Here is a 14,978-nt window from a genome sequence, read left to right on the forward strand (position 1 = left end):
ATCATTTACCTTTTCGGTTCTAATTTGTTTTTGCTAGGCATTGACATATATGCAGGGATTAAGGTAACTGTGTGTCTATGTCTTGCATAGGAAATAGAACCGGAAATAGCAATCAGCTGTGCACATGTGACCTAGAAGTGATCTACCAGTGATTTAGTTAAAACAAACACGGTAATATAATAAGATGAATTCTGGTACAGTGGACAGTACAACATAGTATCTGAAACTATTATTTTAAAGAGAGAAATACACTCTAGCAACGCATTATTTCAGTTGCAAGTTTTGCTCTGTGATAGAAGTGAGTGAGTGAGTGAGTGAGTGAGTTTAATTTTACGCCACACTCAGCAATATTCCAGCTCTATGGCGGCGGTCTGTAAATAATCAAGTCTGGACCAGACAATCCAGTGATCAACAACATGAACATCTATTTGCTCAATTGGGAACCGATGACATGTGTCAAACAAGTCAGCGAGTCTGACCACACAATCGTTGCCTCTTACAACAAGCATAGTCACCTTTTGTGGCAAGCATGGGTTGCTGAAGGCCTATTCTACCCCGGGACCTTCACGGGTCCTCTATGATAGCAAATTAGCTAGAATCATAACTAAGGTTGGGCACCTGCACTTTTGTGTATTGCCGAATACTTTTTATGTATGGAAGAATTTGACCTGATACCATGGTAATACATGTACAAGCAAGCCCCTGAATCATATCAGCATGGTCAGTTTCAGAGCATTGAGTAAATACTGAAGGAAACAAATAAGGTAACATATGAAAGTACGAGTTCTTCCTATATTCTTTTCTATATTTTTTTGCTTGTTTTTCATTGCACTGTTGGCAGGAATCTTGAAATAAAGAAAACACTTATTTATTCGTGTTTCCTTATTTGTTGCCATAGGTATGTTTGCATTCTCGTCTATATTTTGGGCATTTGAACAGTTTGAGATTTTGAGATCTTTGGCATTTAACATCTATAACAAAATATATTCTGCCCCAGATATTTTCTGCACCTAAGTTGCATCTGTTCTCATGTTGTCCCATATTTGCCACATGTCGCAGTATCTTACTGCATCGAAATGTGTGTTATGAGGCAGGCACAGTATTCTGTGCAGGAGACCTTGTGTGTGTGATACCTGCATCTGATCGCCAGTGAAGGTCTAGGTTAGAATTGGCTTTCAGTAGCCATGCTTGTCACTTAGGTAACTTATGAAATCGTGAGTGAGTGAGTGAGTGAGTTTAGTTTTACGCCGCACTCACCAATAATCCAGCTATATGTCACTTAGGTAACTTATGAAATCAAGTGGTCAGGCTTTCTGACTTGGTTGACACATGCAGTCATATCCCATTTGTATAGATCAATTCTCATGGTGTTGATCACTGGATTGTCTGGTCCAGGCTCATTATTTACAGACTACAGCCATATAACTGAATATTGTTGATTGCAGTATTAAATAAGATCCATGCAAACAAACAGGCCCTGAAACTAATATACTATCATGGCAATGAAGAGAACCTCAGGTGTCCTTTCCTTTATATGCTCTTAAAAAAGACTGGGGAACTTAACTTTCAATGTTGATAGGAAGTATACATTGATAGGAATAACTTAAGACAGACATCTTAGGAATGCACCACCATTTCTCTTTATAGCCACCCCTAAACACAACGCAAGGGATGTACATGCACAATGCAGTAGCCCCATACATGTGCATGGAGAGTCATTCTTGCTTTTGACACTTTTCTTGAAGGTTGATAAATCACTGAAGACCATAAATTTTGGCAGTTATTTTGCATCACACAGTGATTTTAGTGTTTCTAGCCAGTATTTTCTTTTGTTTGAAATGAAAATCATAAAAAGTGCAAATTTCACATCATACACTAGTCATCTTTCAAGAGCGTTTACTGTATGCACTCTCAAAACAGTCATTATTATCATTTCAGCAATAACTGACTCTGACATATCTCCCAAGTTTTACAATAAAAAATTGAAGATGATGTTCCCTTACTTTTTTTTAAAGAGTATATATTAATTAAGATATAGATTTATTTTGACGTGATTAGCAGCTGATATTCACCTCCAAGTCTGCAATAAGAATTATACTTCTCACTGATGACTTGAAACTTCACTAATAAAAGAACCAAAGTCGAGGAAGGCTGTAATACTTTGTGTAACATTTTTCCTCTCAGTACAGAGTTAAAAAATACAGTGATAAAATACATGGAATTTGGGAAATAAGTACTTTAAGATAAATAACAAAATAGCAAAATTTCCCATTTTTTTTTTGTAAAATATTTTTATTTTAGAGACTTGTGTATAACCTCAGCACTGCTGATATATTTAGTAAACTTTTGAAGAACATCCCGGCCTTGAAATCTATAAAGACAAAAAACTATGATATGATAACGCAACAAGACACCACACAGGTTTTCAGGTCATGGGTAAAAATGTTATTTTCTGCATACAAAAACAAAACTAATTTGGAAATTAAAATGTCAGGTTTTAGTGTATTCTTTAAATGGCAGGTAGCAGGCAATTATTTTTCAGTTGACAGATATCAAATTTGTGACCTGTATACTGGGCAGCAGCTGGATTGCAATAGATTGTTTACAGGGGTCAAACAAGGGTGTTCTATCTGTCTGCATTAATTTAGGTCACACTGTAGAGAGAGTTGGGAAGAACTTGTGCTTTACAGTTAAAGGTATTTGTTGTATAATTCTGTGCTTATTTTCAGGTGTATATCATCACTTTCTTGTATTTTCACTGGTCTCTGGAGCTTTCATCAGCAGCACAGATGTACTGTTTGTAGTTAAAGTAGGTCAACAAGAAGAATACATTACTTATTAAATTATTATCAGTGATTGACATTTCACAATAAGTCAGATAATAAATTATTGTAGTCGTCATATTTTGACCTCTGCCTTTCAGTAACAGAAAATGATTTTTTGTTTTGTGAGTCCACTAAAGGGATGACTTAAGGGACTGCTTTTAACCATTGTAATTATATTGCAAATATTTGTTAATGTCATAGAAATGAGTCAAGTATTACTGAAAGCGTCAAAGTTTGTATAATCCTCTCTCACTCGCTACTCAAACCTGAAGAAAGTAATTCTAGTCTAAAGTTGGCACAATACTGCACATTACCACATCGTTTTTCTGATCAATAGCATGATTCTGCTATTCTCCCCTGTGTTTTATTTTTGTTGCGTTTTCTTGGTGTCACAGTGTAATGATATAAAGTTTTGAGTATAAATGACTATAAAGTTTGCAGTTTAACAATAGTGTTGTAGGATTTACAGGTTTTACAGGTTCAAGCTGAAATCCAGATACAAAAAGTCCAGCTTAAAATGATAGCTTGCAAATATAGGCACCTGTCAATCATCACCATAAGTGTGCAGATCGCTCAGATGATCACGTGATATCCTGTGCCTGTCATTTTTTTGTTGTTGCTACATCATGTGGACGTGTGCTTTTCTCAGGCGAATGTTTTGTCAACATGAGTTGAATTGAAATGTTTCTAAGACGCGCATGCATTGTGATAGTTGTTACAGAAATTCAGATCTATATGCGTTATATGTGGATTGACTAAGTCGTTGTGATTGGTCTCATTGTTGCAGTTTTTGTGCTGATCTCGATGATGATGCTTTTTCTGAATATCATCGAACTGTTTGTAGATGCATGTCTGATAGTCATACAATGGTGGGGGTGTGTGTCATCGTCAAAACATCCAAAGACGGAACATGTGACATTTGCAGTCCTAGATGAGGCATTTGATTCCTTCCTCAGTGAAAACCTTCATTGACTTTTATGCCCTCATGCATCTAGCACTATCACTTAGGAAGATGCTTCACCACCTAGGGCTGTAGTGCTGTGTTGTCTGTGGTGAATGTACCCCAACACTTCTACGTTCCTTTGGTGGTAGTTTCTAATGTGGCGCTTGGTGTGATACCTGACATAACATCCCAAGCAACGCTTACTTTCAGTTCAGCACTTTCCGCTTCGGTGGATCTACTACTCATGCAATGCTTGTGTCTAGAGTGAAAGTGGACGGGTCCAGCGGGACGTTTCGGCTCAGCGCTTTCTCATACTCATGTGATGCCTGCAAGTTTGCCGATGGTTTCCAGTGTGGCTTTTTCCACATCTATTCATTACCCTGTACCCTTTGGTTCCTGAAACCGCTTTATTCCAGTGCGTCTCCGGAGGGACAGACTGCATTGGGAGTTCCCAGTTCAGCGCTTTCGTTCAGAGTGCCACTTGCTCCCTGATCGGTGCTTACTCACAGTCTTCCTGGTACAGCACTTGTTCACAGTGCATTCGGTTCAGCACTTACAGTTGGTTGAGTTTGGCGCTTGCGTCCAGTGTTTCTCATTCAGCGCTTAGTACATTCAGTTCAGCATTTGCTGTCAATGTGTCACTTGCCGCACGTTCTGCACTTGTCTCCTATGCAACGCTTGTTCGTGGTGCCCTGCTTGCTTCCTATGCGACGCTTAGTACACCATATGTTTTCATAGTGTCACTTCCTTCTTATTTGGTGTCTTCAGCAATGGGAGCGCCATTCTCAGTGGGTTCTACTATATCATTCTGTCTTGTGATACTGTTACAGCTGGTTTTAGCTTACCGCCTAAGAGTGGCGCTTGCGACGGAGACTTCACTACTCTCGGTGGTGCGCTTCGTCCTCCCTGACTGCCTGCTCAAAGTTCGTCTTTGCCTCCTACCTCGGGGCCTGTGGCAAGACCTTTTCTACCTGTTTCTTGGAATTTGGCATCTAAAGGTTTGGCATCTCAATCTATTGACTTTCATGCCAGTGTGCAAGCTGTAGCCTAGGATTTACATCATCAGACTCTAGCATCTTCTTCCACTGTTCAGTCATCTGATCCTGCGACCACTCCAGTTCAACACTTTGAGGCAGTTCATCATTCAGCTACATCATTCCCCTTGTCAGATGGTTCTGTGACTTTGGATGTTACTATAGATGCTGTTGAAACACCTCAGTTGTTGGTATGGATTGCCGATAGTCTATGACTACAACTTAGTAGTTCGCCTTCAGTTTTGATATGAAGTCAGGTGATTTTGGTCCTATCACTTTTCCGCTTTGTCCTTGCGTCACTCAACTAACAGGGTCTCTTGATGTGTCTTTTAACAACTTAAGGAAGATGGGTTCACAGCTTCTCTCGTCGTCTTAGCGTCTTCTCATGTTCATGTTTTTTCGACGCTGATTGTTTCCCCTCCCCTATTATGTTTTTGGGGTACAAACAGAGTGCCTACTCACCTTTTCTGGTCAATGATTGTGAGCCCGTGCATCTGGATGGTGCCATTAGGAAGATTATGGCTCTCCTCAACATGATTTTGATGTCGACTGAGGCGGTGGCTGTGGCTGTTGTGCTTGCGACTTCCTATCAACTGGCATACATTTGGGTGGTGATGATGCTGTTACATCAACAGTTTCAGACCATCTTAGATAACTTGGTGCTTTTTTTCTCCTGTATCACAGTGATGCGATTCAGGGGACCTCTTCGTTTATCCTCTTGGGAGGATAGATTCCATACTGTTCTTTTCCTCCAACTGTGGTCTGCAGATCACTCTTCACTTGGGCTATTTACAGGTTTCAGTTGAGTTTTTAAAATTCCAACGTTTGCAGGTAGAGGACTCTTCGCGCCAACGACAGCCAGTCCATTATGTACCATCCAACACAGACCTTCGTTTGGAATCTGCCACTTCCTTTTGAGTAATGGTTTGTGGAGAGGAGGTGCTGGCTGCCAGTGATGGTCATTCACAGCTTCATGACCTACTTCCACTTCTGACCAATCCTCCTCCACATCAGAGGTCCTTCCACCCACAGTCATGCTTATCAAGACTTCCCCAGTAGGCGGAAGACTTATTCCCTGAATTGGACAATCTTGGAAGACCTTTACGTTCTCACCACTATGCCCAAGGGGTTTGAGCTTCTGGTCCTTCTCTAACTTTGTTTCTGGATCAGAACGTATCCCGCTCAGCATTCAACTGTTTTACGATCCATGATAGATGCCTTACTCCAGAAACTTGCGATCAAATCCCTTGGCCCGGCTCTGGTCGACCCAGGATTCTACTGTCCAATCTTGCTGGTTCCCAAGAAGGATACGGACAAGTTCAGACTTATTTTCAACATGGAGGTTTTCAACTGAATGTTTCTGCAGCGTACACTCCATTTTGAGATGGTGTTGGTGGCTCTCCTCAAGACTATTGTCAAATCAGGAGATTACATGGTCCGCCTTGCCCTGCAGGATGCCTATCTTCACATCCTGATCTTCCCGGCCCATCACAGGTTCCTTCTGTTTGTCTTTGAGGGCAGCCACTATCAGTGGCTGTTTGCACAGTTAACAGAGTTTATCACCAGTTTCCTCCATCACGATTGGATAGTTTTCAAAGCTTAAATTGACGGCTGCTTTCAGGCTCATGCCCTCCGTCTTTGTCACATGCCCTCCTTCTTTGTCTCATGCCCTCCTTCTTTGTCACATGCCCTCCTTCTTTGTCAGATGGAGGTTACAATGCAGCTACTTCCCCAGTCAGGCTGGTTGGTCAATCTGGAAATATTGGAACTGGTCCCTACTCACCGTCCTCAATTCATTGGAGCGGTGTCCGACACAGAGGTCAACAAACTGTTTGTCCTGATGGATACAGTGGTCGGTTCCCCTTGCATTGGCCCAGCTTGAAACGCTTCATCAATGGCAGGAGCTCCTGGATCTTCTGTCGTCAGGCATTGACACGCAGGGTGCAAGTTCTGACCCTGCATCTGTTCCTGGCTCACACTTGGGTACAGTATGTGAAGGCCATTTCTGGTGTCCCCAACCACGATCTCATTGGATTTATGTCAAAGGAAGCATAAAACTAAATTCACTCACTCACTGATACTTAATCAGTCATGTTTTGCAGCTTAGTATACTGGGTGAAAGTGGGACAAATTTTCTCAAAAACTATTCAGGTAGATGATTATAATTCGTGTGTCATCTGATGCCTTAAATTTAATCCTTTTTTTTTGAGTTATTACCCTTGTCAAAGTCACTGTGACTGAAAAAAACCTTTATGATTAAGTCTGACTTTGCCATGTAGACCTGACAGAATAAATTAGCTTTACACTTCAGTCTGACTTTACCATGCAGACGTGACAGAATTAAAAACCTTCATAATTAAGTCTGAATTTAGCATGTAGACCTGACAGAATGAATAAGCTTTACAATTAAGTCTGATGCCTTAAATTTAATCTTTTTTTTTGAGTTTTTACCCTTGTCAAAGTCACTGTGACAAATAAAAACCTTTATGATTAAGTCTGACTTTGCCATGTAGACCTGACAGAATGAATAACCTTTATGATTAAGTCTTACTTTACCATGTACACCTGTCAGAATAAATAACCTTCACGATTAAGTCTGACTTTACCATGTACACCTGACAGAATAAATAACCTTTACGATTAAGTCTGACTTTACCATGTACACCTGACAGAATAAATAACCTTTATGATTACGTCTGACTCTACCATGCAGACATGTCAGAATGAATAACCTTCACAATTAAGTCTGACTTTACCATGTGGACTTTCCTGAATAAATAACCTTTATGATTAAGTCTGACTTTACCATGTACACCTGACAGAATAAATAACCTATATGATTAAATCTTACGTTACCATGCAGACATGTCAGAATGAATAACCTTCACAATTAAGTCTGACTTTACCATGTGGACTTTCCTGAATAAATAACCTTTATGATTAAGTCTGACTTTACCATGTACACCTGACAGAATAAATAACCTTTATGACTAAGTCTGACTTTACCATGTACACCTGACAGAATAAATAACCTTTATGATTACGTCTGACTCTACCATGCAGACATGTCAGAATGAATAACCTTCACAATTAAGTCTGACTTTACCATGTGGACTTTCCTGAATAAATAACCTTTATGATTAAGTCTGACTTTACCATGTACACCTGACAGAATAAATTAGCTTCAGTCTGACTTTACCATGCAGATGTGACAGAATTAAAAACCTTCACAATTAAGTCTGACTTTACCATGTAGACCTGACAGAATGAATAAGCTTTACGATTAAGTCTGACTTAACTATGTACAACTGACAGAATAGATCAGCTTTACACTTAAATCTGACTGTAGACTTGCCAGAATAAATAACCTTTACAATTAAATCTTACTTTACCATGTGGACCTGATGGAATCAAAAACCGTCGCAATTAAGTCTGATGTAACCATGTACACCTGACAGAATAAAAAACCTTCACAATTAAGTCTAACTTTTACCATGTAGACCTGACAGAATAAATAACCTTCACAACTGAGTGAGCACTTTTTTAGTTTGTATTGATCACAGTTCAATATATACACATTTTGACATACAACCACTTGGCAGGCTTTCCTAACAGTTTGTTTGATGTCATTTCATTATATGTGTGTTTGTCCTAAATGTAATTTACTGTGTAGAAAATTATTATTAAAGTTAATTGCCCGTGGTAATGCAATTCTAATGTCAGTAACCTTGGAAACCAGTCAACAGTCAGGGACTTGGGGCCTATTTCAGTGACACATTATCCTCACCTGTCCACTATATCATCAGATCCTTATGGTAATGATGAACTCTATGGTCACATCTGTTGCCGGAGCTTTGTTTTGAAATTAGATTGTCGCGATGCAATGCAATAAACAGATATGCTAGCAAATTACATGATTACAGTTAGTGTCATTGTCATCAGTTTTCTACCCAACTGACCATTGTGTCTCTTCGCAAAGAAGTTTAGCAGGATGAAATCACTCCCATCATATACACTCAGGTTCGCGGAATTTACTTGAAAATGATATTTTAGATGCACAGTTTTATTTTGTATATTCACTGATCATTGCTGATTATTGTACTCACTGATTCAGCAAATTGAAAATGACTAATATTCCACGCGAATGAAACGTTTCTTTACCAAAGCTATTTGCAGTCATCACACATTAGTGTCTACATGAAATGTGTCGTCACATTGCTTCATGGATTATATAGTCAGTTACTTTTTATCACAATGTATGACAGCCCATTGTGGTAAATATTGACACCCAGGAAAGCAGACGACGAGTTGAGAAAAGGTTGATACTGGTGGTATCTTTTTTACTTGACATTTTGTAAATAAGAAATTTGGTGTCAGTGGCATTAGTCATCTTGGGCTGTTAGATTTAGTGTATTTAGATGTAATGCAGAGATTTGGAACATTTTTGTCTCTGAGGCGTGGCATTATGCATGTAATAAAGCACATTTTGCACTGAATTATTATAACACAAGCGTCCTTGTGCTTTATCTATAATACTATTAATAGTTCAGGGCAAAAGTGTGCTTTACTTTACTGCATTATACATGGTGGTAGAGTGAACTGTATTTCTTCATTACATGCTTGTTATAATATATTTTTATGATTTTATGTGCATATTTAATCATTCACTTGAACTTTTGATTTAGTACATGTTTCACTAGGTTTATGACAAGTTTCTGTATTTTCAGGAATCGGAGACCTAACATGCAGTAAGAAGTGGTGTCACATATCATGACAAAATCAAATAAGTTATGCCTTGGTGATATATCATTATGAAGTTGCTATAGTGTGTAGCTGAGAGTACCATAAATCAGGATATATGAAAATATTGTGTTTATATGTTTTAAAAGAACATCTCTCAGATGTGCCAACCATGACAAGTTTTGGTTTTCTTATAAATCTTGCTCAGTTATAAAACAAGTTACTGTCATTCCTATGACATTATAGTTGGTGGGGTAGCCTAGTGGTTAGCACATTCACTCGTTATGCCAGAGATCTGGGTTTGATTCCTTGTATGGGTACTGTGTGAGAGGCCCATTTCTGGCGTTCTCCACCATGATATTTTGGAATATCTGGTAGAAGTGGCAAAAATCTAAACTTACACGACACAATGATGCATTGTTTTGTAAGTAAACAGTAAAAGACTGATTCACTGTTTGGATGTTCATGCTTGCTAACCTGGTTCATGCATGTCACCATACCCTCATCACATTATTGATCCCCATGATGTCAGTCACTGGATTGTCTGGTTCAGGCCTGCATATTTGCAGACAGCCATCATATAGCTGGAATATTTCTGACCCCAAGAAAACCCAACAAACACCATGACCGATTTACTGTGGTTTGTATATTGTTTAATCCTGCACTCAGCAGCAATTCAACTATATAATGCTTGAGTGTAAATAATCAACTCTGGACCAGACAATCAAGTGACTGACCCCACAAGCATTTGATCTATTGGGATATCACGTGCATCAAAAAGTGAGCGAGTCTGACTACTTGATCTTTTTTAGTTGCCTCTCATGACCAGCATAGTGCACAATATTGCATGATTTTTTCATTTCGCTCTAAACATCCATGTTTTTTCCAGCCATGCAGCCGGAAGGTACGGACACAGTGGCGGAAGGGGCGGCCAGTCGGAATGACACTACTGACCATCAACTTGAGAGCAAGGTGACCAGTAAAGAATCTAGTCAAGAGAGCTGCTGCCAAGGGCTATGTTCCAGGTTCAAGCTAAACAAAGAGACCACCCCACCGAACTACAAGTACATGGCACTGATGTTTGTAGCGCTGGTGCGTACCACAGTCTGGAAAATAGTTTTTATCAGCCCCTTTATGTCTAGAGAGGCCAGAATAATGTACTGTTTCAGTGGCATTCTAGAAGTCACAAGCAATAGGAGGGACAAGTCTTTATGGATGACAGGCTTCTTTTTTGTACAATCGCAACATTTCGTTATAGATACTTATAGATACTGATGTTTTGTAACTGTATAAGTATCTACCGAAGTGTCGCCATTGTGCAATAAAGCTTTGTTTTTGGCTGAACAGAATTTTATTCAGTTCAGTTCATTTTTTTGTTAAATCTTTTTATTACAATAAAAAGGATGATCATCTATAAAAACTTGTCATTCCTACAAGATAATGTTTTCAGCCTGAATCTAAAGAAATTTAGATTTGCCAAAGTATTGTATATTTTGTGATATTTCGTGTGAGGGCCTGTATGAGTAGGATAACACTGCGTAAATGCATTTGTGGAAGGAAAGCCTAGAGTGCCAGTTAAAGGGGCACTGATGCGGAGCGAATAATGTTTCTCGCCAACGGTCTAATGACGAAACCAAGCTGCAAATTGGTCAGCACCCGCTCCCTCAACCATGACGGACAAAGGGACTGGGCTCCTGTCCACATTAGCAGAATTTCTTCACCCTAAAAAGTGCGGAGGCCGGATGCTCATCACATGACGTTATTTTAAAATATCCATGGTATTCCTTGTCTGATAGTAACAAAACATCCCAGCAGTGTAGTTTTTTTTCTGGATGCTTGGATAGTATAGTGACTGATCCAATTTGATCCTATTTCTGAGTTTTTAACCTCGATATTTAATCATGTTATGTGATAATATGATGTCTACATGCACGCAGCAAGCCATTTGTTTCAGTCCGAAAGATTGAAAAGCTTTACATTTAGATAGTTTTGATGGGTATTTTTGTTGGTTCAGCGGTGATAGTAAATATCATACGTAAATTTTAGTAACAGTGGTAGCTACCCCGGTTTATTATTCATGGTAATAAAAACGCACAGTTAATTTATATGAATTCGTAAACGAAAAACGATGACTTTGCCTTTGGTAGAGAAATCTGAAAATTATCTTACGTAAAAAAATCCCAAACCTATTACAACTATTTACCCAAGTACACAGCAAATGCCTGTATGTATTCCTTATGTAACAAAGTTCTGTTGGTATCCTCAAAACAGTTTCGGCCCATAAGTGTTTTCAGGTTGCATGCGACATAGAGATTACATCTTCCTTGCCATAACTCGCGTTTGATGGTGTAAACCTACACGTGTTATTGTCATCATTCTCTGGATGGTCAGTTAATGACTTTATAACAGGTATAATTAGTAGTAACACCACTTTGGTTACTCATCAAAGGTTCCCATTTGGCACTTCTCCTGTCTAGAGTAAATACTCAACATTATAAATTAAGGTCTGTAGTGGCAAATGTATTGTATGGTATGTAATATGTGCATGTAAGTGATGTAAGAGGGTTAATCAGCTGAGTTACAAAAACAAACATTGATCAAAGGATTAACCGATAACACACTGATTGATTAATTACTTTTATCTTCCACAGCGGATTTGTGAAAAGGCAGTGTGTGTAGATGTACAGATCTATACTGACTACACCCTGTCGTAAAGTGCGAGTGTAAAAACAACATCCTCCCTTCAAAGAATTAACCACCATTGCGTTGATTGATTGCTCATTATTGGTTAACTAAATTACTTAGAATGGCGGACATCATAGATTTAGTTGCCAGGTGTGCTATCTTGGGTGACCAATGAGAGGTTTATCAGGTTTTCACCAATGTGTTACTTTTTCGCAAATTAGACTGTTGTAAGACACACGACACAGAGCAGGATTATTTACCAGCTGCAGATGAATGGAATATCGTTCTTTTATGTGGATATTGATGGATACATTCCTGAACAAGGTAGTAGCCTGTCATTGTTCTATAAAATTAGTCTGTTTTACATTCATTATTTGCATTTTGTTTTAATTTATTTGTTGTAGCATTCAGCAGAATCTGTTTCACAGAAAACACACACTAGATCGCGTATGTGTGTAACATAGGATCCACATTGGCAATCTATACAATGTATAAATGTTGCTGTGATGTTAGAAATTTACTATGTAAAAGCAGACTGTGTGTTCTTTCATTAAATTTCAAAATCATACAAATATAACTATATATATAAACTAATTAGGGTTATGAGACAAAATTTAGAGACGTAAATTGGCTTCGTTATTTTCCCGTCCTAATAGTTTTTTACCATTTCAACCACTTGCAGATGATTAACCTTCAAAGTGTTTCATTTGTTTTCATAATACCTTTGTAATGAAGTAAAATTACTTGACCATAGTTGATCTGTCTATAATTAAACTCTCAGTTGCGCATACGGACTGCGCAGCAGAGGTCACGAACCAGTCGCGAATTCTAGGATATCATCCGGGTACTCTCGGGTGAAAAACAATAACAAACGTTTACACCAGTCCACGGAAATTGCTCCACGTCAGTGCCCCTTTAAACTATTATCTCTTATCACTTTATTGAAACCATGGACAGCCAAACCAACCTATATGCATAATCAGGATGAACCAGGACTTGAACCAGTCATGACAGGGATTGGCACACCTAAGGGAGGTAACTTTACAAGGTGAATTCCCTATACAACTTGGCCGACCATGTGTGTTGTCATGGTAATCCATGTTCTGTTCAGGTATACTTGACTGTAGTCCCATAATGTATAAATCTGTTGTACATGATTTGATGAATATATCTCACATAATATTTACTACACATTCTTCAACTTTATTTTTGTTGACAAAGTGACATTACAATCAGCTGTTGATGGTAGCTGGATCTTTTGTACAAAATATATTAAGTGATTTGTTGTTTAATGCCTCATTAATAATATTAAATGCCATTTAATATTCCAGCTATATGGCAGCATTCTTTAAATAATCAAGTTTGAACTGGAGAATCAAGTAATCAGCAGTATAAGCTTCGATCTACGCAATTGGGATAAATGACATGTGTCAACCAAGTCAGTTAGCCTGGTCACCCAGTCCCATTAATTGCCTCTAGCAACAAGCATGGGTTACTGAAGATCGGTTCTGACCTGTGTCTTCACTGGTCCAAAATATAGTAATCTCCTAGAAAGTGTCATCCTGCTTTTGTGTCTCATGTTGGTCATTGACTTTATGTTTTACTGATGTGAGCCTTGCTTCTTTTCAGATATCAAGTTCGTTCACCTTGACCTTTCTCTTCCCCTTCCTCCCAGACATGGTCAAGGTAAGGTTATACAACAGTACACAGTGACGCCAGGAGCCACTACCATAGTGTAGTGGACACTGTGTCAGATGTTAGTGAGGAGTCATTGGTTTGATTCCATATCAAACCATGGCCAACATCAAAATTTATGCGGTGGTATGTGATCCTGTGCATAGAGCTCAGGTCACAAGCAGTTGCAGTTAAGTAGCATTGGGCATGGAGACTCGTGGGATGGGTGACCATGTTCAGCAGCTTAACCCCTCAGAGTTTCTTGCATAGAGCTCAGGTGACAGTCTTTTGCAGTTAAGCAACGCTGGGCATGGAGACTCGTCAGATGGGTGACCATGTTCAGAAGCTTAACTTCTGAGAGTTTCTAGGACATCAGTCCTGCCCCACATTGAAGCACATGTGATACATGTGGTCTCACCGTAGTCAAAATTGCTTCTCTTCACCCATCAGTGAAAGGGTACCTGGTGGGATATGTCATGTGACTTTTAAACTTCTAGGCCTCACAACAGCTTGGGTTATCCAGGATAATAATGTGTTAGCAAATTGAGCATGCATAAGCATGCGGAACAGGTGCTGTATTATAATGGTCATTATTGTAATCTTAGTGAGGAGATAGTGGTTTGATTCCATGACCATATCAAACCGACTGACGTCAAAACATTTTACCTTAGTTAAACTGGGCCCCGTTTCACAAAACTCTCGTAAACCTAGGGTCTGGTAACTTTTTTTGTAGCACTTGCACCTCCTATGTTACAGTATGCCAGGTACAAATGCTATGAGAAAAGTTACAAGATCTTAGGCTTATGAGAGTTTTGTGAAACGGGGCCCTGTTTGGTGATCAAAGTTTTCCTTCAGCACAACTTACAGCAGGTACTCATTTTACACATTTCTTACGCAGGGAATAGAAATCTAATTTTGAAAAACACGAAGCATCAAAAATCCAGATTTGTCACTGCAGTCACAACCAGAATTCATTTATAAAACAATATTTTGAACCAAAGCCTTGAGATCCAGTACGACTCTAGAACCAGATGAAGGTATGACATTGTTTATATAAGTATCCCATCTTTACCTACC

At 39.0% G+C, this 14,978-nt stretch overlaps 1 protein-coding gene across 1 annotated transcript in view; it reads left to right on the forward strand.

Annotated features, from left to right (window-relative positions):
• Window positions 1-14,978, forward strand: part of LOC137282822 (uncharacterized) — a 40,472-nt gene that overhangs the window by 9,170 nt on the left and 16,324 nt on the right. Inside the window, exons 2-3 of the mRNA XM_067814578.1 lie at window positions 10,432-10,634; window positions 13,857-13,913. Coding sequence (XP_067670679.1) covers window positions 10,434-10,634; window positions 13,857-13,913 — 258 coding nt within the window. The 5' untranslated portion in view covers window positions 10,432-10,433. The remainder of the gene's footprint in view (window positions 1-10,431; window positions 10,635-13,856; window positions 13,914-14,978) is intronic.

This window comes from Haliotis asinina, chromosome 1 (genome assembly GCF_037392515.1).
Source record: "Haliotis asinina isolate JCU_RB_2024 chromosome 1, JCU_Hal_asi_v2, whole genome shotgun sequence".
Classification (NCBI taxonomy): domain Eukaryota; kingdom Metazoa; phylum Mollusca; class Gastropoda; order Lepetellida; family Haliotidae; genus Haliotis; species Haliotis asinina.